The sequence below is a fragment of the Cuculus canorus genome, chromosome 2, assembly GCF_017976375.1.
Source record: "Cuculus canorus isolate bCucCan1 chromosome 2, bCucCan1.pri, whole genome shotgun sequence".
In the NCBI taxonomy this organism is placed as follows: Eukaryota; Metazoa; Chordata; class Aves; order Cuculiformes; family Cuculidae; genus Cuculus; species Cuculus canorus.
The window spans coordinates 36364713-36391399 of record NC_071402.1 but is presented as its reverse complement, the minus strand read 5'-3'; the positions used below and the strand labels follow the sequence as shown (position 1 = coordinate 36391399).

At 36.4% G+C, this 26687-nt stretch overlaps 1 protein-coding gene across 4 annotated transcripts in view; it reads left to right on the top strand.

Annotated features, from left to right (window-relative positions):
• C2H8orf34 (chromosome 2 C8orf34 homolog) overlaps positions 1-26687 on the top strand; it is a 193771-nt gene that overhangs the window by 41898 nt on the left and 125186 nt on the right. For 3 of the 4 annotated variants that reach the window (XM_054057423.1, XM_054057424.1, XM_054057422.1), the window contains exons 4-7: positions 364-492; positions 14149-14177; positions 20586-20755; positions 24554-24720. In XM_054057423.1, the coding sequence (XP_053913398.1) occupies positions 364-492; positions 14149-14177; positions 20586-20755; positions 24554-24720 (495 nt within the window). The remainder of the gene's footprint in view (positions 1-363; positions 493-14148; positions 14178-20585; positions 20756-24553; positions 24721-26687) is intronic. The other variant, XM_054057425.1, reaches the window with a different exon arrangement.

The window sequence follows — 26687 nt, the reverse complement described above, 5'->3', positions numbered from 1 at the left end:
CTTATCAGCCCATAGGAAACCCAATTCAATGTTGATGTAAATGAAGTACTTTCATATGAATTATTTTTATTAAGTTTTTCTGTTGTTGCATTATTTTTATTATTATTAAGCGTTAATATTAATTATTCCTGTTTACTAATTAATTTCTTCACAAGAATCATCCCAGGTATGCATTTTTTCATAGATGTTTTCATTTTTATTTCACATTGATCAAAGAAAATAATTTCATCTGTTTAAACAGGAGGATAATTAAATAATTTCCACTCAAGTTACTCGAGCTTGTAAACTCATTGTGCAGCTTTTTTTCTGTAGGAATCTGAACTACCAAATCTAAACTTCATCTATATATCTGTGTATATTTAGTGCCAAGGTCAATAGAGCATCCTAAATGGGATTGGAGGACAAAAGCGGAGAACCATGATTTTGATGAACTAAATCATATTCTTCAAGAGAGCAAAAAACTTGGAAAAGCCCTTGAGAATCTGTCTCGCAGTAAGTTGATTGATTTTAGTTTTTTAATGTAACCATGCAGCCTGAATTGTAATTTGGAAGTACACATCAAGAAGATTGTCTTCTGTTCAATGAAGACCAAGTTCATTGACATCAGCAGTTACATTCCCGTTGATGAGGTTCACAGAATGTCTGAGATAATGTAGCAGCTCTCCTGGTGACTGAGACTACTTCACTGCACCTCTTTTTTTGTTACATTAATTTTCTGCCACTTTAATGAGCTGAATTACCTCATGAAGAAATCAACACAAGAGGCTGGTTTGAGGAAAATAGTGGAAACATGCAGCAGTGAGACTGCTCCTTTGGGTGGCAGGGGTAGCAGTTAGATTAGATTAACCTTTGTGAAACCTTAACCTCATAGATGGATATAATGCCTATCATTGAAAAATAGTAAGGTGTTTTGTGTCCTTGATCCCAAGCAATTCCTTCCAGTTTTCAAAAGTATCATAGAATCATAGGATAGTTGGGGTCGGAAGGGACCTTAAAGATCGTCTAGTTCCAACCCCCTCTGCGGAGGGCAGGGACATCCCGCTAAATCAGGCTGCCCAAGACCTCATCCAAGCTGGCCGTGAACACCTCCAGGGATGGGGCATCCACAGCCTCCCTGAGCAACCTATGCCAGTGCCTCACCAATCTCATAGTGAAGAAATTCTTCCTAATGTCCAGTCTATGTAAAGAAATTCAAATAAATATTTTAAAGCATCTCAAATAAATACTCAAAAACATGGTAACCAATTATTTCATAATGAAACCCAAGTGTTATGCTTTAAAAGACATAGTAAAATTGGAGAAGTGTTTAGAAATAGCATGTTCATGTAAGTAGCTCTGAGAATTACTGGATATGATAAGGAATAGCGCTCTTTTTTTCTTTCCTGTAGAAGAAATTCTGAAATACATCGGTGGGAGCAAAGATTAGTAACAATTAAGAAAGTATAAAAAGTACTCTCTACCATGGTACGTGAAAACTATCATGCTCAAGGAGACATCTGAATCAAAAATATTCTCTTTCTCCTCTCATTCAATTTTGTCCATGGCACTCCTGATTAACTGAAGAAATTGCAAATGATGAGGTCAGAAACAGAGCTGAATGAAGAAGGGAAGATCTGTTTAGTGGAGAATTTTGACGTTCTGCATTCTTCCAAATTTTATCAAATACCCAAAACTAGTTTGCCCAAATTTCCTCTCTCACAAATATTTTAGGTCAATCACAACAATTATATTTTGAGCAATTTTCATATTTATATTCATTATAGTACTGTATTTGTAGGGCTCTTTTCAAATACATTTTTAGTAAATTGGTCTATCTGCCTCTAGTGAGGGTCTCTGATTTGCAGCCTCACTATTGCCTGACAGTGTTACTGTGATGGGTGCAAGTGTAATTTTAAAGGCTTTCTGCTTGGAAGACTTGTAACCAAGCTTAACACAGATACAGAAAGAATTTCTTTTCAGTTTCAGAAAGGGTTATTTATTCACTGTCTGGAGAAACAAACCAATTAGATGTGAGAGTTCAGTAATAAAGGACTAAATCCACTCTTCAATCCTACATCTTTGTCTTTCCTTGTAAATATTTTGTAGTTTCCACTGAGTTCTGGCTTCCTAATACCTAAAGTACAGTTTGCAGCATTCTATACCTCTCTTTGCTGCAGAGTTTTCTAACTGGGATGCAGAACACTGCAGCTGTTCTGGGTTATATACTTAGAACTAAAGTGAATGTTAGAATCAGGTTTTCAGACAGTTATTTCACAAAAGAAACATTCTTCACTATTTCTTACTAGTACTTAATGTTTTCTGAGGATTTATGAAGCTAACGCAGAATGATAATCCTATTCCCCAGAGTGCTTTAAACCACTTGCAGCCTAATATTAAGTTCATTTTCGTAAATGTGCTCTTTATTTCTTCATCCAGATCATTAATGGAAATATTGTCAGACCTCTTCATGATTCCATTTCAGATCTGACAACCAGCACTTTAAAGCTACTCAGTAAGTGTGTTTTTTCCCTCCAGATGTTCCTCTACCTTCAGTGATTTCACCTAGAATGTAGTTCTCTGATTTGTTTACTGGAGTATCATCTAGCACAGTAAAAAAATTCCTATTATGGCTGAAGTATTTTACATCTACTTCCTTCTCCTATCCACTAGGCAAGTTTCCCTGTTGAGAAAGCAATTAGACTGATGTGATTAAGTCTTGATAAACTCATGTCGGTTGGTTCTTATCATCTTTCCTGTCCATTAGATGTTGATAAATTGTTTATTTAGCAATTTTGTCTAATATCCTTGCTGCTGTCAGATTTAGGCTTGCTGGTTCCCCACCTCTTCCCTTTTCCTTTTCCAAAGAAAATATGGTGTTTGTCCTTTTCTGTCCTCTCCTTTGCTGCAAGAGAATTGCTAATGGATTAGTGGTTTCTTCAACAAGTTAGTTAAGTGCTCTAGAGTGAACTTCACAAGGTTCTGCCAACTTGAATGTATTTAAGACATCAGAATACCTTTCAGCTTTCTATCATCTGGCTTGCAGTTTTTCTCCTTAAAATCATTAGCATTAAGACCGCAGCAGTGAAAGTATTGAACACTGAATTTTCTTTGTATCATCAGTTATTTCCTTTCCTTCTCTTCAATATAACAGTTCGGTACTTTACCTTGTCCTCCTTTCCTAGTGTATTTATAGTATCTTTTCTTGTGGCTTTTTTTCTTTGTTCTTTGATAGTTGTTACTCATTTTGCACTTTAGCCTTTTTGGTTCTGTCATCTAAACACTTATATTAAACCTAAGCTGCATATCCTTGTTTCTGGTTTTTTTTACTCCTGATTTTCAGATCATTTCAGGAAATAAATCTGATCTGTGTTTTTATTTCTTTCATGATAGGAGGATATAAAATTCCGAATGAAAAATGTGAAAAGTTTTGAAAAAAAAGAAAAGATATAATTTTGAAAATACATGTGGTTTTATTGTTCTCTGAGTAGAACACAGATTGCGCACTGAAAATATCTTAGAGCACTTCAGTGAACAGATGTGTCTAGGACTTTAAAAGTATGAGACGTGAAACTCATTCTGTGCTGTACCCAAGGAAGCATCCAATGTGGTGAATTTTACAAAAGCCATGACAAGGTCCTGTAGCTACCTTCTGCAGTGTTTGGGCAGCCTAGTCAGTGCTTTTGATTCTACAAGCACGTCTGTAAAGCCTATGAGTCTAATGCTATATTTGGTAATAATCTTATTTCAAAGCAGTATGGGAGAGGGACCAGGCTCAACAAATAGCTGAGTGTGCAAGTGATCCCAGTGTATTGTCAATGGGTTTTTACAGCACCCTCTCATTTCATTCTTCAGTACTTTAACGAGGAAGAGTGCCACATAAAACCAGATGTTTGAAATGAAATGATTTTTCCATCGAGTCCTGGAATTAATTATTTTCAAAGATAAGTTCTGGATCTTGTAGTGAGTTTCCAGGACTTCATTGCCTGATATGCGATTGGTGCAGCCTGTGAATTAAACTTTAGTTTCTGTTGCTTCTTTCACTACGCAGTCTACATATCTGCTTTGAGACAAACCTGTGCACTTCCTACAACATTAAAACTGCCTGGAATCTTTGGAAAGTGAGGCTTAGGCAATTGGATGTCTGATCTCTTCTATGTTCAGTCCTCCTAGTCATTAAAATTGAACTTCCTTATAGTTGGAGCCCTCTCTCAAGACAATACGTGAGTAATTCTGTGCTGCAGTAGATCTGACAAACCGAAAGTGACTTTGCGGTCACTGTTAAAAGTATCTTATGAGTTTTGAGAGACTGGAGAAGAGAATTGCCATAATTATGAGCTAAGCATATTGGAGCTTGGTGATTTAAGTATGCCGTTTTCCAGAGGCCTACTCATGTGGGAAACCTTAGTTTCATTTGCATCCTAGTCAGATGTGTGTCACTGAAGTGGATTGTCAAGTCAACAGTTTGGGGGAGATTTAGGTTTATGAAACAACGTAGAGGAATATACTACATTTCCCTCATGCATGTTTCATTTTCTTTGAATGCAACGTATCTCATCTTTATTATTGTCATCCTTCTTCCTCAGCTGATCCTAAGTAAGAAAAATTCCATGTTGTTTGAACTGTATGCTCTTGTGTTTCCCCTTCTGGCCTGTTTTCCTTTTAAAGCGAGTTAAATTCTCCTGTGTAGCTAAGGTTCTTGCTCATGAATGTCTTCACCTCTCCTCTTCCGAGGATGGAAAAGTAGATAACAAGAAATAGAAAACAGTGAATTATGAATGTTTCGAGTGGGGAAAAATGAGGATTAAATCAACAAGATCTTGCTGCAAAGTAGATATGAAGTCTGCCTGCTTTATGATTAACTTTACATCTTTTATATAAACAGTTAAGGATTGGAGTGCATGTTGAAAATGTGTGTGTATTGGATGCTTCAATTTACACATAGTAACGGCATTTGAGGACACTTTATGTATTCTGCAGTGACATAGGTACATGTTCATAACTACACATAGCCTTTCAACAGAGATATCCAACATTTTGTTATTAATATTTGAATCCTTATTAAGGCCAGGTGTGTACTACAAATCAGAGGGAAAGAAACAAATATATCAAGTTTAGAATTCAATAGACATTCAAAGGTCGGAAAGTGGTAGTAAGTTAACACTAACCAAAGCTGTTTGGGAACCAGTTCAGGTCAGTTAGTTGGAGAAATCCAATCCCTGAAATAATGGTATCTAGTGATAGGCAATAGGAAAAATGTACTCTTTTATTCTTAATTTAGAAGAGAAGTAATCAGTAAATAAATAATCATTAAATAAGAAAGAAATCTACTGATGGAAACCATAAAGAATCAGAGACTCAGAGAATGTTTGAGGTTTGAAAGGACCTCTGGAGGTCATCTGATCCACCCCTCTGCTCAAGCAGGTCTAACTACAGCTGGCTGTCCAGGACCATGTCCATGGTTCTTGAATATCTTCAAGAATGAAAGATCTCTAGAGTGTCTCTAGAGTACCTCTGACAGTTATTTCTCATAATGCTAGAATCACTTGATGTTGTTTATGCATAGCCTAAGAAAGTCAAGCGTGATTTTACTACCCCTTTAAGAAAAAGATAAAACAGTGAAACGTAAAAGCCTGTGTTCTATTTATCTTCTACAGAAAAGAAGATAAACAACAAGAGTAAAGCTCTCATAATAAGGGTGTTGAACTAGTTCGAAAAAAGATCATAATATGGTAACAAACCACTAAAATAACTCCTCAGTTTTGTGGATGAACCTGTGAATATGTGGGATGTGAGAAGTTTAATACATACTTCATGAACTACTTCAATGCATTTAGCAGTCTCTGAAACACATTAGAATGGGGTTTCATTTAGAAACATCTACACGATAGGAAGCTATTAATGATTTACATTCCAGTTATAGAAAATATACTTGAATGAAACGCCATTAACATTTATCCTCTGAACTTTCCCATTGAAATTACGCATTTGTAATGATGATGATGTAACTGCATTTGCACACCTGCATGACACGTAACTAGACTTTTATCAATCAACTCATGAGGGGGATTGTTTTAAGACATACTGTTTCAGGTTTTTTTTCAGTCATATGCAGTTGTTTATCTGAAATGGGCTTTTATCCATATAAATTACTTACCCATGATCAGTTGAGCATCTAGCCCTAAACGTGTTCTGCTAATTGAACCGCATAAGTAGTCATCAGTATTCTTTAGTGAATTTTTCCTTTCTTCTATTCAGGCTGAACTTTGAAATTATGTTATTCTTGTGTGAGATCAATGTTTGTAATTTATTTTGAGATCGACATTTTTAGATAAGCTCAATCAAACCTTTAAGGAAGATAATTTTATCTCAGTACTGCAGCTGTTATCCAATACTGCCTTTTGCTTAAAATCCTTTTGCTTTTAGTGTGATGTATGAGAATAATACAAAATAAGTGTATTTTCAGAAATTGTAACAGGAAGAAAGTGAACAAAATCATTGCAATTCAATTATAAAGTGTGGGTTGTATGGGCAGGAGATCATTGTATCTTTCTCCTACAGATGTTAAATATTTAATTACCTTCATGGAGGCATTTGCCATTCTGATCTAGTAAGTTCCAGCAGTAGAGCATCTTTTTGAGTTACAGTGTTGTTTTCTGCGTCAGTATAGGCTTGCTAAGAGTTTCCCCAGTGTTGTTGCAGAACGGATGTTCATGTAACTGTCGTAGTATCATAGTATAGTTAGGGTTGGAAGGGACCTTAAAGATCATCCAACCCCCCTGCCATGGGCAGGGACATCCCACTAGATCAGGCTGCCCAAGGCCCCATCCAACCTGGCCTTGAACACCTCCAGGGATGGGGCAGCCATGACCTCCCAGGACAACCTGTTCCAGTGTCTCACCACTCTCATGGTGAAGAAATTCTTCCTAATGTCCAGTCTAAATCTGCCCCTCTCCTGTTCATACCCATTCCTCCTGGTCCTATCCCCACAAGCCTTTACAAAGTAGGTACTGGAAGGTCGCTATAAGATCTTCTCTGAGCCTTCTCTTCTCCAGGCTGAACAGGCCCAACTGTCTCAGCCTGTCCTTATAAGGAAGGTGCTCCAGCCCTCCGATCATCTTTGTAGCCCTCCTTTGCCCCATTTGAACAGATCCATATCCTTCTTCTGTTGAGGATTCCAGAACTGGACACAGTATTCCAGATGACAACTCACAAGAGAGAATAGAGGGGCAGAATCACAGAATCTCAGATATGATACTTCCTAGTTCTTAGAAGAAGGGAGTTGGCATTCAGAGGGAAGTAGAAGGGTGAACAGTGACTTGGACATTAGCTAATGGCTATAGTGGTCTATCTGCCTTAACCAGTATACTGTGGTGTACACTTTTCCCTAGAATCAAGAGTTCAAAAAGATTCTGCAATGTTGATTATTCTCTTCTGAGATGACCTTGGCCCGGGAGAGTTTCTGGGATGTAATGTTTGATGGGCACTTTACATTTTGTTTCTCTCTGTCTGCCTAATTTATTACTTACCATACCAAGTTCTGAAACCTGTATTTTCAATAGAGCCACTCAGAAATTTGGATATAGAAATGCTGCAAGTCTAAGTAGCAGTTTCATTTGCTGGCTATTTATTATTTTTACTTTTTAAAGCCACCATGGGGAGGAGAGATTAAATCTGTGTTTCCTTGGTAGTGACTCTACTGATAGTGTGCTGTTGTGTTAATGTGTAGTGCCTTGTAGGTGACATGACTTCCCTTCTTCTTATATGGCTAGATGTTGGGTGGAATATTATCCAAATTCCAGATGAATACCGCTACAGAGACTTGATATGTAGCTGTTTAATTATATAAGGACATATGCCCCTCATTGGCAAGAACTCTGAGGTTCCAATTCAATATATCGTCACAGAAATTCTGGAGTTTCTACTGGAGGATATATGTCTAATTTTGCAAATTGTAAGATGACTCAGTGTAAGTGAAGGAAATAATATAAGAATGTCTATTCACATATGCCTATGACAGACAGTGACAAATTTATTATATATTTCCTGTGCAGAAATGACTGTTCTTGTGTATGTGTTTTGTGGGTGAAATGCTTTGTTTGGCACAAGCAGAGCAACCATTTTATGCCCATAGTCCAAGGTGTGAAATAAATAATTACAATTTACCTTGTATTTAATACAAAGTGCAAACAGGCACAAGAACTAGAATCTAGTATGCTGCCAACTGCGGTAGAGCATGAATTTTGTCGTGGGAAATGCAAGCACATCTGAGATGACTTGTCCCACCAATGAGGGAACATTGCTTTCCCTGATTTACAGTGAATAGGAGAATGCATTGGGACAGTTAACTGCCAGGTAGTTGATACGTGAGATGGTATTCCTGTGTTCATTCTCAAAGCTGCAGTATTAATAATGGTAGAATAATAATGCTGTTTCTTTCCTGGAGTTTGTTACAGAATCTTTGATGCACTATGAGAGTGACAGTCCAGATATCCACAGGTTCCGCCTACACCGATTCTGAGAATGAATTTTGACAAATTAGAGTTGCATTGGGATTGTCTCAGTATGTCGAAACTCTGTGCGTCAAACCTGTATGCCAAATCCAGAAGGCTTTGTTTGGCAAGTAGGAAAACTGACTGTTGGGAGCTCTGTGGCCATCTTCTGGATGTTAGGAAAATGCATCAGCTTTTTGCTCCCTTTGAGCTGAATAATGGTGGTCTGACATACATTAAAGTACTAGCATTTTATTTTGTTCTTACTAGGGACACATTAGTCAGAAGTATGTTGTGCCTTTAGAAAAATTTGTCTTAAAAAAACTGAACTAATTTTTATTTTGTGATATTTCTTGCTACAATTATTTAGGAAGCACAAATAAAAGCAGAAGTGGTAGATGTCTGTCAATTTTAATTTTTATCAGAACATCTGTTCTATAATTTCAGATGTGTATAGCGTATGAAGATATTGCAAGTTTTTAAGCTACAGTAAAGCTCATCAGGAATAATGCAACAGGCAGGAATTTTATGACTTGCCATTTCAAAGAGACCTGAACTTGTATGGTGCCTACTGTTTTGAAAATTAATTTCATGCTATTGAATAAGTGCATTGAAGTCTAAAAAACAGTCTTCAAAAAGGAATAATACCCCTGAGTGGAGTGGCAGTAGGTACTGGATTAATTGTATTTGTTACAAGAGAGCTGCAACAAGTAAAACTCTTTTATGAACTGCATATGAAGGAGCTCGGCATGTTTAAGACTCATGGAATTGTTATTAACAATATTCATTTTTCTTTTGAAAGAAATTTCCTTTCCTGGTAAGGTAGAAATCAAGCAGAATTTCCTAAGCAGAAAGTCTTTTCTTTACTTTGGAAAAAACTTATTCTAGACTCAAAAGGGATTTTACTGTATTTAAACACGGTGCAGATACACTTTGGAAAGTGGCTTTTGCATCAGTGAAGATGCTATAATGCTGTAATGGTCATCATCTTTTTTTTCTACATTCTTGCCGCCGTGCTGCTGCAGATTGCCAAAGGGATAGAAGGTTTGGAACAGTAGTCTAAAATAACCATATAAAGAATGGTTTTGCATGTGTATGGACAATTTAATGAACTATACTAAATTTTTTTTAAAAAGCATGACAAACAACTGGTGTAATATTTTGGGTCTAAGAAAGCCACAAGGTATGTGTCTAATACAGTGAGATGTGTTTTAGGCAATCTGCTTAATGTAGGCATGATAAGACTAATTAAAGTATAATAAGTATCAATAAGTTACATTATTACACTGTCTTGTAGTCATGTTTCATTTAATCCTAGTGTACAAGCCCTTGTCTGCAATCAGAGTGCCTTGTTCTTCCAGTTCTCTTAAAAAAAGAAGCTATTGACAGGATGAAAGTGTTCCAGTTGAGAGAGGCTGTGCTAGCACGAACATTCCTACTCCAGATTTATTAGTGATCAGAGATGGCAGTAGTTGTGGCTTCTGAATTACTGTGAAAGCGTGCTCAGACCAATTACTTTATTGTTTATCCAGCACCCTTACAGCACAGAGTGTCATTACACTCAAAAGTAGAAAAAAGTGCCCTGAATCTGTCTGTGTAATTCACCAGACATCTGAGTGCCTGGGTACTTGTCATGCCTGATCAAAATTCAGCACCCATTGTTACTTGTGAAAGGGCAGATTTTTAAAGACATAAAATTAGAAGTTAGGTGCCTAAATGATTCCCACCATAAACCTTGTCTGTGAGTCTTAGCTGATGGTGGCAAGCAAACCCCTCACCCTGTTGGAACACTGCACTTTCTCATTGCAAAAAGTAAGAATGGTGAGACTATTGTATAGTTGTCAATCATGATATAAGACTATAGCAAATGTTGTCTGTGAGGAACAGATGCTGTGAGGGAAAGGGTAAAGCCATACTCCTTTATTTCTGAAGGTTTTGCCTTTTACATCAGAGGACCTTCCCTAACAAAGGCAGGAGAACTTTTCGACAGTCCCCTTCTTGTTTGCTGCTCAGTGACTTCAGGCAGAGCAATGATGAAGCAACCCTAAAGCTTCCATTGTCTATGTTCACTGTCATGCAGGGTCAGGCTTTGAATGATTTGAGCTGAGGGAAGTCAAACAGTGGTTCCTAATAACTTATATTCTAAGAAAGCCGTGAAGTTCAAGCTTGAACAAACTAGGTGTGTCTGTTTTTCTGATATTAGAGCATTTTGAAGATTAGGGTTAAGTTGTGATGGAAAAAAAGGCTACAGTTTGAGGAAGTGACTAAATTGTTAGGTAAAAAGTTTTTAGTATCTGGACATTTTGCCTATAGCTATGATTGCTTTGCCTAAACCTGAAACATAGCTGTTTCCATTTAAAATAGTTTCATGGAATGGGCTGTTCCTTTGCTTCTAATACCCTGTGATTTTACATTGGCAGTTCCCTATTTAGAATATCTAAACGGTGAAATAGTTTTTTCTCTTTTACATTGTATGAAAGCCACAGGGAAAAAAGTGAAAATAACCATGCAAGTCACAGAGGGCATGACCAATTATTTGTTGTCAAATATGCAAAATTAGTGGAAAGAGATTTCTTTTTAAAAAACTCTGATCGCTGCATATTAGCAATTACATGAACTGGAGATAGCAACCATTGTTACCGTCACTTTTTAGAAATTCAGGTTTTTCAAATTGTTGGTGTATTGCTTAAAAATAAAGTAACTGACAGGAACATATTTGACTATTGAAAAGTCAGGAGTGTGCTGGCAGTTAAGAGGATAACAGAAATCCTAAATACTCCTGTGTGATAATTATGACTATCTCTATTTGCATTCTTAGGATTCTTGTTTAAGTTGTTTTTTTTTTTTTTCTTTTAATGTTATGGTGATGTACAATGGGATTAATTTTGTGGGAACTACTTTGTGAAAACTGGAGTCGATATTATTCCACCTGAGATCTAAATCTGAAAAATCGTTCCACTGTTGTAATTTTTTGTCTATTGCACACAAGGTGCGTGTCCCTATTCCTCTCAACCTCACCTGTAGTATTTTGTTACTTTGGCAACTACAAAAGAAAATTTCTAAGAGTGGACACACACTGTGTGTTGTGCAATAGTGTCCTGGGAGAAAATGAGAAGTTTTTCACACCAACCTTTTCATGGGTTGATTTATTATGGTCTCTTCTGATTGAGTTGTATTATCAGTAAATAATGTAATTATGTTAATGTTATTCATGTCAAGACATAACATAAAAATCTCTTTGCCTGACAGTATGGTAAATCCTCCAAAAGAATGACCATGTCAAGATTACTGTAAAAAGCTCCTTAAGAAATCTCTTGCCAAGAATCCTTTTTCTTTTCTCTTGATACTGCATCAGAGAGAGGGAGAGAGAAAAAGAGTTTGCATGTTTAATTGTGTGATTACAAAGATAAAAGCTTTCTAAACTTAAAATTTTGTTTTGGCAACATGTCCTCAGAAACCGCTCTCTCTCTACATGTTCACCTAAGAAATACAGTCAGTGTCGGTGTCTTGCTACTATTTACAATGAAGTAAAGAAGAAATTTGAGGCATTCTGCTCAATTCAAGTACTCAGCTTAGTCTTCTCTAAGTGCAGAGTAAATTCTGGGGAACCAATGAGACTTGAAAAAAAAAAACCCAAAACGAAACCCTAAAACCACTCCTTTTGATTATGGGTGTTTTCAGTTTTATGTACTTATATGTAACTTAATCAGCAAAGTTAGTAGAGCTTTTTGTCTAAAGGTATATGGTTGTATGTACAATTTTCCCCGTTTCTTATTTTGTGCTTTCAGTACTGATATTTGATTAGCCACATAGGCAGTTGAATAATAAAAGCATTTGGCATTTTTTGGAATGGAGTCTTGGAAATAGCAGAGTTACCTTTTGCAGTTTCTTTTGCCAACCTTAAGAATATATATTTCTAACAAGTAAGTCAGCACAGGGAACAGGGATAGCTCTTACATCCATTCCAAGTTTTCAAAGACCCATTCAGAGAGTATCTGTGAAAGCAAGAGAAAAGGGCTTAAACCTCCAACCTGAGGAAATAAGCGCTTATCAAAACAAAATGAACCGTCTTAACATTATGGAAAATTGCTGACAAAAGGTAGGTTGTTTGGTTAGAGAGAGCATTTGTGGTGGTAAAATGGATTGACTTTGGATATGTAAAATATATCCAATGTGATGGAAAGCTGGTTGATGGAAATTAGGTTCTCAAAGCTTTGATAAAGAGAATATTGAATCATGGTTTTTTCTACCTCCAAGAGTGCAGTTATCTTCACTCTAGTAAATGCTTACAGAGAACTGAAGGAATTCATAACACGTTAAAGTCCTGTTGAATGGTTCAGGTTGGTGCAACCTACTGATTATACTGCATGGACATTAGTGTAGTGTCTACTCTAGATGGAAGTATGAAGTTATTACAATAGATTAATTACTGTGAGAGATAGAAAGAGTAAGCAAATTTGATCTTTTGCTATATAATCTACTTTATAACTATTGAATGACTGCAATTATTCTGTTAACTCATGGCATTTATTCTTATGGATGATCAGGTTTTGTTTTTCTCCTAGCACTTCACTGTTTTTAAAATGAAAATTGATCTAAGGATATTATGTAAATTGAGAATTAGCCATGGTAAAAATCCAAAGAAGTCAGGTAGTTGTGGTATACCAAATAGTAACAAATAACAAAGTCATGGAAATAATCTTATACTGCTGCAGTCTTTAGTATGATTTTAGAAAGAATAACTCTCCGCTGAGCTGATACTACATATTTTGCAATATCATCTCTGGCATTCTTTGGAAGAAGTTGTCTTGATAACATGGTATGAATTAGAAAAGAACTTTTAAGTGTGTGTTCTTCCTGTGGACTTTGTTTTCACTACCAGGACATGATTGTCTTTAGTGTTTTGAATTGAAAACCTCTTAGGAACCTGGTAAACACTTTGCTTTCAATACATCAGAATTTTCAGCATGATGATATTAAATGTGTTCAGGTGATACGACTGGGGTGTGATGTGTTGTCAGAAACCAGCTGTGCATATTCAGTGTGCTACAGGATGGTCAATTAAAAGAGTTGGATGACATTCTGGAAGCAAGCATAGGAAAGCCTCAAGCAAGTGTCAGCCAAAGGAACAACAGCAAATAAATACGTTCTTCTTCAGAGGGTTTAGAAAAACTGGTTTGAATTTTATTGTGGTATATTACTTTTTTTCCCTCTCTTTAAATTATGTCTGTTTTCATAGAGTCATTTCTACCATGGAAAGAGAGAGGAGTCATGTCCATGTCACCCTGTAATTGCAGCATGGTGTTATGCATGCTGGTCAGGGCGAGATTTGCATAATAATATGTCCATATATAAATATTATGTTGCACATTTAATTTTAGAAAGCAGGTAGAAGTATACTTAAGCTCATTGACGCTTTACTGGCACATCTGTTGTTTCCATTTCCATAGTGTTTTGAAAACACATTTTGGTAATATTGCAGCTGAGGAAAGTTAAGAGTACATTGTTTTCAGGCAATTTCACTAATGGAACAAAATATGATACATTGTGTGGTACAGCAGTGTGCAGAGAACAGTATGTAAACTTTTCAGATTAAACCTTACTTTTGCTTACTGTAGTAAAAGGCATTTATGGAAAGACTGTTTCCAAATATTTATTTTTTTTTAATCTGTTTTTTCAGGCATTGCTATTTCTGATGAACTTGATAAGGTAAGATTTACTGTATACCTAATGAACAGCTCAACAAGACAGATGATCGTGGTAATTTTAAGCAATGAAAACTCCATCTCCCTCTCTCAGCATACGCACTTCCGTTGTATTGCTTTCAGGGGAAGTTTGGGTATGGAAAGCTATATGGGTAAGTGCAGTGTATGTTGATACATTAAGACCTTAATCCAGGATGGGATGTCAACTATGGAAAAAGAAGCTCGCTGGGTTAAAGGGACTCTTAATGAGGCCATGGAAATGCTTTTGATTTTGATACCACCTTTGCTTAATATTGTCTGTTGGACTACTTTGTGTACTTTTGGAAACATTTAGGTTTTACTCATGAAGTCATGAATTCTGGATTCTCAGGTACTATTTGTGAGAATATTTAGGAATAATTTTTAATCCCCAGTTTTGATCAGGGGTGCATAGGGCATAAAGATCAGTCTTTATGGCCTTGCTGAATGCAACAAACAATGATCTTTTCTGTTTTGGCCCTTTTAATATATTGCGCAGTAAAAATGAATTTTAGTTTTACCTGTAATGAACTCTATGCTGGAAGAGTAATCAAGCTAATTTTTCAAAATTCCAATGGAGACAGAATACCTTTCCCTTCCGTAGTCTCACCAGTGAGCAGCAGTATGCTTCTAGTGCCAAGAAACTTGGATTGTGTTCTTGGTGTGAGAAACCTTTACCATCAGGGCAATAGGATCAAAAGGTATGTAAGACATAGGAGTAATGCCTAATACCAAAGACAATTTTTGAAATAACTTTCTTTTCTCCTGGTAAAATGAGAGCATGAACCTTTCTGACACAAGTCCGTATAAAATACCTCCACTGGTTTCTGCAGGGAAGGCCAGTTATACAAGATTGATCGCTGTTACAATGCAGTCAGGTGCACATGGGGCTGTGGTTTCAAAACCATGACCTTTACTTATAATTTTGACCTTGCCCTTGCTTTATGTCCTTCATATTGATTGTATAACAGTATATAAATCTGCCTTCCTACTGTTTCCTTAAATGTGCTCAGAAGTGATGAGGAAGACAAAGTCTTTCCATTAAAACGTTTTACTTTAAGAATACTTGTGAAGAACTCCCCTTCATTTTGTTGTTGAAAAAACCTGTGAGATACTGTGTGTGTAAGGAAAAAGACATTTTGGGCTAGAACCTACTGTCACATACTTTTTACATGTATTTTTAGGAGATACTTCTGTGTTAATTTTTCTTTTAAATGATGATAGATCATAGTTCAAAAACATTCGTGTTGAGATGGGGAATGTCATTGGTAAATTTCCTCAGGATCCAGTCTGAGAGAAGAATTAGTTTTCTTTTTAAAACAATACTGTTTATGACTTAAAATTAAAGGTAGTGTGTTTTTGAAAATGTTATGTTATGTTTAATAGCATATATTACCTGACACCTTTACAACTCTGCATTTGCTTTTAACGTCTGTTTTTCATGATGGCAAGTAAATTGAATATTCTTGAAATCAGAAGTTATTTGGAAAATAAATAAAAACCCCAAACTGTAAAGCTCTTAACGTGCTACCTTTTTGCAGTATTGTTCAACAGGTTTCCAGGTTAGATTTACAGAAGAAGCACAATTTTTTGTCTATATGGGATTTCTAGTTATTCCCCTCTAAGGAGTTTCAATGGATGGCTAGTTCTGTGTACAGAAATTAAGCATAGATGGTGTCATTCTGTGAGAGCTCCACGAAGTGAACTCCTGAAATGTTCCTGTGACTTGTTTCTAAGTGTATTATTTCGCTTGGACCAAAACCAAGCAAAGACTTCCTAATAATGGTTTAACATTGGACAAAATTTGGTTGCATTTCACTTGAGCATGTTCTTCTGCGATGATTATTTGTCACGTAAAAATGTAGTCAAATTCGTTGTAATTCTGTTTCCAGAAATACATGCTGATACTACAGCTTCCTTATCTAGACTGTGGCAACTTATTCATCTGTGTTTTGGGTTAACCATTAAACTCTGCAGGTGCATGTCATGGATCTAGAACAGCATGTCCAAACTTGGCATTGAATTCCATTATAACATTAGCATTACATAGACAGACGTAAAACTAAATACACAAATAAATTCTTCTAAATGCTTCCCTGCTTTATTTCCTTGATTATTAGGAGAATTCTTGGGAATTAGGACAGAGCCCATAATTCTGATATTTTACTTGTGGTTCAAATTATGAACCCGGAGAAAACAGAGAATGCATATGTATGTATATTTTTGGTTTTCATTATGTAAGTAATTTTTTAAAGTATTATTTCCTTCTGGCTCCAGTAACCTCTAGCTGCCTTCGTCAGAGGAGTCCTTGATAAGTATTCTTGGTTGATGTAACTTCTCCTGCAAGAAATCCGGTTAATTATTCAGTTGCTTAGTTACTTGAGCATTTGGATTTGGAAAACTAGTTTGCTCTGAATTACAATCACTTTTGTGGAAGGGTGTTTCATTTAAAGGGGTTCTTGTCAGATATCTGCTATTATTAACTTTGTGTCAGTACGTAAGGCTTCAGTCCAAGACAGAGGTAGAGAAAACACAGGCAGACAAGGTCAGTCAAAATGGAAGCTTTCAGTTTGACACAGCCTAATAAAATTTCAGAGACCGATGATGTTACTGCAAAACAAAAAATCCTAAGGTTACTGAAATTAAGATAGATTTATGGCAGAGTCCCTCCTTTTTCATCTCCTTGACTTCAGAATTGCGGAGTTTGGTGTTCAGTCTCTCTTGATGATTCAGACTGTGTCTCTAGGCCACGAAAACCATGTAAAATCAGCAACTGGCACTGCTTGTGTTAGGAAAGAAAATGAGAAAGGATGCCTTGTGACTCACAGATTTTAAGGCTAAAGTGCTGAGTTAATAAAATACAAATTTCAGAACTGACTCATTCTCCTTGTCACTGCACAGAAACTATGCGTGAAACTGTGGTTACTAAAACTTCTTAATGTGAAGAATTTATGTACACGGACAAAGAAGCAGGGCTAGGATGTTAGTCTTCCAGTGAAATTCACAGAGTTCTAGTTTGGTTAAAAAATTATAGAGAAAAAAACCACTGAATTCACTTTGATTTCCAGGGTTTTTCCTAAGCTTTTCAGGACACTTCCCAGGGAAGTGGAAGTTCAAATTAACACAGAAGTCATTCTACTGAAGCTCTGGTGTCCTATGTGAATGCTCTGACTATGGGGCTACTGATGATGCACCTTGTCTAGGATTTGCTGCTGCTGGAAGACTCGACTTACATTTATGTCACAAAATAAACTGTGATGTATGTTGCACTGTAGCATGTCTGCATTGTGGGATACATTGAGGCAGAATGTAACCAGGGTGCTACAATGCAAAAATAGATCTAAAAGGGATTTATATGATAGTACCCATTTCAGCAATATTTCTGAACCAGATCATGCGAAAATAAGGGATCACACCCTTTACTTCTTGCCACAGTTGAAGACAGACTAAAATAACATAATTCTGAAGCAATTTGAAAGGAGGCAGGGGAAGGATTATTCATCTTCTGGCTTTTGATTTGCTAAAGAATACTTAATTAACGTTTCCTAAGCTTATTTTAATTTTTTCTGCAAGTACTAACGCTAGAAATGTTTTGATTTTAGATAGAGGAGATTTTCTCATAATCAGTATTTGGTGGGCTGGTGCTCTACTTAAGCTTTATGTAGTGGAGCTCTCGCATATAACATGAGACCTGTCGTACTTCCCAACAATATCTTTCAGTTACTTTGCACGTTAATAAAGGGACACAGCTAGTCATCAGAAATCCAGAATCAGACTTGAGTGAAGATGGACTAATAATTCATAATGGATTTTGACTCTCAAGGTTAATATTAAAACCTTTTTTCTATGCTGTCTAGGGTATAATTTCTCCTTACATGTAGTATTTCTACAATGAATGCAAGTTATAATTAATAAAATAGAGAAAACAACTACTCTAAGTAATAAAAATAAACAAATTTCTGCTCACCCAAAAGTATTTCTCCCTGTGGAAGTTCCTGCAAAATCCATATCAGAAATTAGAAATATGAGCTTTGTAAACTATGCTTAAATGAATGGATACACAAATGTTGTGCTCCTTGGTTACGTTCTGCAACCACATCTCAGCCCAACCTGAAGATGAGATTCAGCTGTCCTCCAGTCTTTTCCTTCTTCTTCTAGTCTTATTAAAAAGTGGAGTAGGATTGGTAGCCACTGATGCATATAAAAATTGGATGACACCTGGACTAGACAGTAAATAATCCTCTAGGTTAATCTAATGCATATTTAAATGCCTACATGTTCTGAAAACATTTTGGTGTACACTAATGTCATGGTCAATCTCTTCTGTTATTTATGGGGGAATATAAATTGGAAATCAATTAAGATTCTAAGGTTTATATAAAAAAACCCCGTAACCTATAAAATTTGTTTGAGAATGGAATACTCACCTGAATGTATTGAAGCTTTTGAAATAAGGTGCCAAGTAAATGTCCTGATGTTCTCAATAGAGCTGTCTCTGATTCTCCGTGTACTGTTTTCACTGTGGCTGCTTATAGAGTTGAAAGGAGGAAAATAAACTAGGTCGCCGAAACTGTGGTATACTAATGTAACAAGATTAAAAGGAAAGAAAGGTGATCAAGTGGAGCCAAGCATGACTATGTAATATAAATTACACTTCTATTAAATAGAGTATGAAAGTGCTACTTTAATCCCAAAAATGTCTAAAAAAGAAATCAGCATATCAGAGTTGGACACAGCATTCATAGTTTACATATTCATATGCTCATCGTACAGTGTACAGTGTTAGGAAAAACTCATGGTACTGAAAAAACGGCAAATTTTTAGGTGCTTTTCATTTTCATTTAAAGGAGTGAAAGCTTTTAGCAGGATTAACAATGCAAGTTGCTGCAAGCTTAACTAGCTCCAGGAACCTTTTTTTATTAATTATTAGAAGTTGTCCTAGGAAGAAAGGGAAGGGAGAAGATGGCTGGAGTAGCAGGAATAAAACTCAAAAGTGGCCAAATAGTACTTAGTTAAAAAAATGAATATAAGAACCTTGTGTAATGAAGGCATTGTGGGCAGTGGAATTTTTTCCTAGCTCGTAGGCATGTGATAGGAGTCACACCTATGACAGGTTATGCCTGTCAAGTGACCAGAGGCCCCTGTCATCTAGTCTACAGTAGCTGACTATGACACAGTGCCATTCAGATGCAAAAAAATGTGTAACTAAGTGCATAAAAGAAACTTAGTTTTTAGGTATTATAAAACCTCTGAAGCCATGGCGTTTTTCTTAGTTTTCTCTCTTCTGTATTGCCTGCATTCTATTTTCAGTGGTCACATCAACCTTGAGTAGAACAGATATTGTGTTAAAAGTGAATTAGTGAAGTGAAAGAGAACTCTGAACAGAAATATGAAGTGTGGAGTGCCGTAATGCACTCACAGGGGTATTGCAGAAAGCAGAAGGGATGAACAGGGGGGTTGAGTCTAATCCAGGGCCTAAGTCATATTCGGCTCTGTCAAAACTGAAGCTCTTGGATTTCTGCTGAGCAAAATTACAGTGTCTAGCCAGAGCAGGGTGATGATATTAATCTGGAAAAGGTTTGCAGAATTTTTGTTTTGTTTGTTTCATTTCAATAGAGACATCTACTTCAAAGTGTGCTTTTACAAGATCTATGTCAATGAGGAAGAAACTTTAAATATGTCACAGTTTTATCATACAGTTTTGTTCCCTTAATCTGTTTCCTAAAGCAATGATGCAAATCATCACTGTTGTTTTGAATATTTAAATTGCATTTTGCTTGCTTGTAATCCTCGCCAGCTATCTTCTGTGAGTAAGTGGTTAAAAATATGAGTACAAGTTTCTGAAATGCCTTTTTCTGAAATATTAAGGTGATTTTTAGAATTGAAAGATACATTATGTAAATCCCAGCAGGGTTATTTTTAAAATGCCAAAAGCAGATATATTTATTAGTTTTGCATTAATTCATAATGCAAATAAGAGTGAGGCTGTTACTCTACAACAGTCTTTTGGTTGATGTATTCATTATACAAGTGACCTCATCTGTTACTTAGCCGAACTGAAACAGTGCTGGTTTTAAGAGTTGTGCATTTATGAAATATATATATCTTTCAAGATGATACCCCAGATTTTTACGGTAGCTATTAAAAAGTGAGAAACAGTGGAGATTTGAGGCATTGGGGTGGGCACATCTCTCCTGGAATTTTGTTAATGGGAATCCTTTCTTTATTCCATGATTGTTTTGGGGTATTTTGTAGCCCTCTGAAATTATAATGTGCTCTACTGTTTTTGTACTTATGTAACGAATAGTTTTGTTTTCTGCTTCTCATTTTCCTGTTGACATGTATGGTTGAGAACAAGCAGTTCAATGTTTCTGTCTTTTTGTTTTCTCTTCAGGACTCAACAGGTTTTAACACGCCTCTTCTCAGACCTCGTGTGATTGGAGAATGGGTTGGCCGTGAAGAGAATGATGCAGACCCACTGGCTGCTGAGATGCTGCAGCCACCAATACCAAGAAATAAAAATGACCAGTGGGACAGTGAGGATAGCAGCAGTCCTGGAGGAAGGTGGGATTTTGGTTCTGCCTAGAAATTTTGGAATTTGTGAAGTGAAATTACGGTTTGTTTCTGAGAGCAGAGTGCAGGGCTTTTGAATTCCCATGCCAAAGTGTGGCAGCATGCACAATAAATGGGAGACATTAGTATGTGACTGGCTTCTTCTCATGCTTTTAGATGCGATTAACTTCATACTCATTTGCAGTCCCACAGTTTAATTCCCATGTATAGAGCTAAAGGTATGTTTACAAGATTGGGGCCCATTGTGTAATAATTTTGTGATGTATAACTTCATTCAGATATTTCCAACCTTTCTGTCTTTCAGTGGTTGGTAATAGCTGTTTGTTAATCTTCTTGATGCTTTAGTGATAAATCTTGTTTTCTTGATTAAAGGAAAGATAGGCAAAAGAAACAGTATATGTTATTTTTGGCAGACCTTCCTAAATTCATTTTCAATTCTTCTGCTTAGCATCCTCATGTTAATAACAACTCTTTCTCAAAGAGAAAATTGTATTATCTGATGATTTATTGTGCTTGACTAAGGATGGAGGAGTATGTTCATTTGTTAATGTGCTTCAACTACAGGGAAGAGATTATCATTTTTACAAAGAGCCCATTTTCCATGATTTAAAGATACCTGTTTATCACAGCAAGTGAAGTGTTCACAGACTTTCTTTAAAAGGGATATATGTTCGGGGTTTTTTTGAAGTGCAAAGCTTGTGCACTGCCTCTGTTAATTGGCTTAAACAACTACAGATTCCCTCAGCCCTTTCTGCTTAGTTATAATTGGTACTTCGACTTCACCAACTCATTTTTCTTCCTCTTCTACAAAGGCAGAAACTCTAAGGTCTAAGGTATTCCTTCTCTATGTCTTTCATTTGCAATCTACATTGAAATTCGTCTCCCTGTCACAAGGAAACTAGTCTGTCACTTACTGTACTCTTCCAGGCTGCATTCATTAATTTACCTCATTCGCTGGGAATGTTTGTTATCCACAAAGCACTACTTTCTTCTTTTAATTAGATTATTGTGGGGAAAGCTGCAAGTACTGCTATTTTGAAGAAGAAGCTGTGTGTAGTAATGATCCTTCAGCCAAGTGCTGGACTGGAACCAACAGAACTCAGTCACTGAGTCTCTACAGTGCAGTTTCTGGGAAAGTAATGTAGTCAGTCAGTGGCACCGCGGCTTGATTGTGAGGGCCTGGGTTTCTTTTTCCTTATTCAGCAGTGCAATAAAGACATTGAATAAAGATCTGTTCCATGTTGCAGAGCAAATTGAGGATATTGTATCACTTCTCTTAATTTGAAGGAGCAGAAATAAGCATATCTGTCTGATCTCTAGAATGGGGTGAAGAGGTTTAGTTCTGAGTGAAAAAGATGCTTCAAAGCAGCATATTTTTCTCTTTGTAGAGGGCAGTACAAAAACTGTGAGAAACTTCACAGCTATAATTAAAAAATGTGATTAATGGCTTCGAGAGTAGTATTTGAGGAGTCTTTTTTAGTATCATGCCAAAATCTCATTGCCTGGTGTATGAATTAAGGAGAATATGGGGTATCCAGTGCCAGGAAAGAGTCACGGGGTACCAATATCTCTAGTTTTACGTGCAGCAAGTGCTGAAGACTTGTTGAAAAACATATGTCATTAAGTAGGAATACTGATTTTCAGTGGAAATGAATAACTATTAAATTACATGCAGCATATGGATTTACATTTGGATGACTGGTTTTATGTCTGAGTTAATTCTTTGCTTCGTTAGCGTTTCATCAGCTTTTGTAAGGCATTCATCAAAAGCATGTTTGCAGCCTTGCAAAATAATCATGGAATTGCAGAACTTCAAGATAGTGGTTATGCTGAAATTGATACCACTTGTGTATTGAAGTTTAAACCACCTATACTGATCAAGATTAATCTGCATGTTCAATAATAGTTCTTTAATAAGAGGCAGTTTCTTAAAGATCTGATTCAGTGTTAAGGGGAATTAAAGTACTATTAGTAGAATTCGGAATTGATAAGCAATGCATGAGACAAGTAATAGATAGTAATAATTCAATTTTAATGTAGCTTTTACCCAGCACATCCAAAAGTAGTGGGAATAGTATGGATTTTATGATATTAAATGAAGCTCTCAGAAAAGTCAATTTGTTACCATCTGTAAAGAACTTTTGGTTACCTCATTTGTATTTCATTCATCTACTTCTTCAATAATGTGGCCTGAAATAATTCAGTTATATTTTTACCTGGCAACCGAAAGAGGGAGCAAATTGAAATTAAATGTTTCAATTAGATCTTGTTAAATTTGATTTAGCAACACTTCTAATAAAATGTGATCTTTCATTGATCACTAATTATCAGAATTTATGTGATAAACCTGTGAACTCTCAAAACCAATCCTCATCTTTAGTTCTAGCATAAGAACAGGAAAGTGAAAAATGTAATTTTCCTGTTATTTCCAGGCAATATGTTTTCTTTCATAAAGACCTATCATAAGGACCTATCATTAAACATAAGGAAATCCAGAGGATTAGGCATTGTCAGATCACTGTTAGAGTAATTGCCATCAGCATCATGCAACTCCCTCTCTCTGTGTTGTTTTCACAGTTCATAGTGTAGGGTTTTTTTGTGTTCGGTGGAAGGGGAAGTTCTGGGTCCTTACATATTCACAGCCTTCCATAGGGGGCTGAATAGGCTGTAGAGAATGGCACATTCCTACAGACACTGGTCTGTTGAGAACATGCCCAATTTCAATATTGGTCTTTGCAGCATAAAGCAGATCACAGTGAGTATACATAGTATGTGGTATTTGGGAATCTGTGAGTTGTCAGCTTCTTCTGCCTTTCCAACCACAAACTTCACTTTTTCCTCCATTCAGTAGTGGACAGTGAGAAAGAACCACTATTTCCTCCTTAGAAAAAAAAATACACAAACCATAGATTCCTGTGATGATAAGCAACCAAACCACACTTTGTTGTACATCTAAAAGGCTGAGAGAAATGGGGGTTGTTCAGCCTAGAGAAGACAAGGCTCCAAGGAGACCTTATAGTGATCTTCCAGTACCTGAAGGGGCTACAGGAAGGCTGGGGAGGGACTTACTACAAAGGCTCATAGTCGTAGGACTAGAGGGAATGGCTATAAATTGGAGAGGGGAATATTTGGACTAGACATAAGTAGGAAGTTCTTCACGATGAGGGTGATGAAGCTCTCAAACAGGTTACCCAGGGAAGGTGTGGCTGCCCCATCCCTGGAGGTGTTCAAGGCGAGGTTGGATGGGGCTTTGGGCAACCTAATCTAGTGGGGTGTCCCTGCGCATGGCAGAGGGGTTGGAATTAGTTGATCTTTAAGCTCCCTTCTAACTCAAATCATTCTATGATTCATTCTATGATTCTATGAAATATTATAACTATATAGTCCTTTGGCCTTTGTGGTTGATAAACATCAACCGCAAGTTGAAGGGAGCAGTTCTTTGTTCTCAGTTTTGTTGCTGTGCAATCAATGCCATAGCAATAATGTTTAGTGATACATAATCCTGTTGTTCTGCATATGTGGCTTATTTAGATTTGATTAATGCCCATAAAGGCAATAGCAAATATCCTGTCATTGTACAATCAAAACTTTAGATAGGAACTGAAAACACAAACTAATCTATAACATCCAGTGATCAAGGAATGAGTGATAATCACCTGGTTTATGTGTTATCTGATGTCATTAACCATCAGATCTGGAGGACGTCATGGGCTACAGTAGTTTGACAAATGTGTGACATTTTTTATAGAGAGCACCAGTAAGAGAAAGTTGTGTTTTCTTCCCTCACAGCTTAAAAATGGAGCCAAAGACTAAAGGACTGAAACAACAACAGCAGCAACATAAGAAACTGCTGGCTGCCATGCTTTCTCAGGATTCCTTTGATTCTGCTCATAGCACAGCTCCATCTGTAACTGAAGAAGATATTGACAATGAAGATGATGCAATGGAACTGCTGGGTAACTGCAAAAAATTATGTGCATTTTCTGATATTTTTTAAACTGTAGATTAATCTAAAAAGTTTAATATAGTATCAAATATAGATCAATTTGAATCTATTCCCTGAGTTTGAAACTAAAGTATCCAGCAGCTATGTGAAGGTCCATAGGGTTTAACTTGCAACTTTCAGGAGTGAGTGTAATGAAGAATGTCTCAGTATATATAAAAATATTGCTAACTGCATGAAAATCCCATGAAATATCAAACGCTTCAGGTGCTTAAAGTAATTAATTTGATTTCTTACATAAATCATTTACAGGTTCTGCTTGGAGAATGTATTTATGTACAAGGAGCAGAATCAGCTTCACTGGCTTTCATCTGGTTCTTCTTTTTCTTAACTGTACCACAGTAACAACTTCAGTGGGTTTTATTTGAGACTTAGTAGCTATAAATAGCTTACACAGTGTATATTTGTAAGCTCTGCAGACAAATTGATTGTATTTTTCCAGTAGACTGTATTTTATGTTAAATTGCACTCTAGAATGCTCTATGCTCACTACTTCCTCCTTTTCCTAGAATCACTAGTTGTGAAGGATGGAAATTGTTGAAGGAAGATAGTTAATATTCTATAATTTTTAAAAGCGTCAAAGTAAGACACCTAGAAGCTAGTTGTGGATTTCACATTTTTCTTCCTGATTGTTTTTTTATAGAACTTTATGTAGGATCATACATGAGGAATACACAATTTCAGGATAGCTCAGCATTCTTACATTTACAAATTCTATCACAAATTGTTTGTTTCAAGTTGGACCTTAATCTAAGAATTAGAAAAACATATAATGCTCTACTCTTCCTGTTATATTTCTGTTGCTTCCTTAGTACAGATTTCATAGAATCACAGAACAGTTGAGACTGAAGGGGACTGCTGGAGATATCTAGTCCAACCCCTTGCTCAAAACAATCAGCTAGAGCAGATTGCTCTGAACACTGTTCTGTTGGGTTTTGACTCTCTCCGAAGATGGAGACTGTACAACCAATCTCTGGGTAACCTGTTCCAATGCTTGACAATCCTCATGGTAAAAAAGTTTTTTGTTATGCTTAAACATTTGTGAATTAATACATATTTTCTTTTTTCGGTAATTTTAATTTTGATGCATGCATTTGTTTTTACAGAAAAGAAGATACAGTGAACTTTGTCACTCAGGTGTCACAGTGGGTCAATTGGTTCTTTGTGTTTGAAGGAAATCACAATGTTTGTGAGTGTAGGCTTGCAGTCTTCATGGAACCAGTTCATATTTCCATGGATTCCAATGAAGGCCAAAATTAGTCTGTAGCTGCGTTATCTCCTTATTTCCTCCTGCAGTTTACAGATCTTTCCAACTTTATCAGTGAGACAGAAAAAGAAAGCTGAATGGGTGTCTTGTGCTGACATAAACCACAGGACTCTTAAACTAGTATTCTGTGGCATCTGGAAATTACAGTAGGTAAGTGTATGTGTGTGATGTTATTGACCTCATTATGTATCGCATACAGAATAGAGTCTTTTGTTAACTTCTGTGGAGATAGTGAGGAAAAGGTATCCAACAGATGTGGATGTCTTTCCTTCTGGACACTTGAATCCCTCAAGTTATCCAGAACCAGAAAGATGCTATAAAGGAAATTTTATTTTCTAGTGGCTTGATGTTTGGGCAGAACATTATCTGTGTACAAACAAGTGTTTTGTTATTTTCAGCAAGAACTCGGTTGTAGGAGTCCATTCTGGTTTTGTGCCATGAAAAACCTGGAACATTTTTCTATCATGCATTTCATTGAAACTTGCGAAGTTTATACAAAATCAACCTAAAACTAGGAGAGGTCACAAACAGGACCTCTGGGTTTTGGTAGAGTGTTATATAAATGATTCTGAGATTCTGAAGCAAAATTATGGCATGTTTGATGAATTTATGTACTTATGGTGATTATAATATAGCCATGTTATAGTAACCAC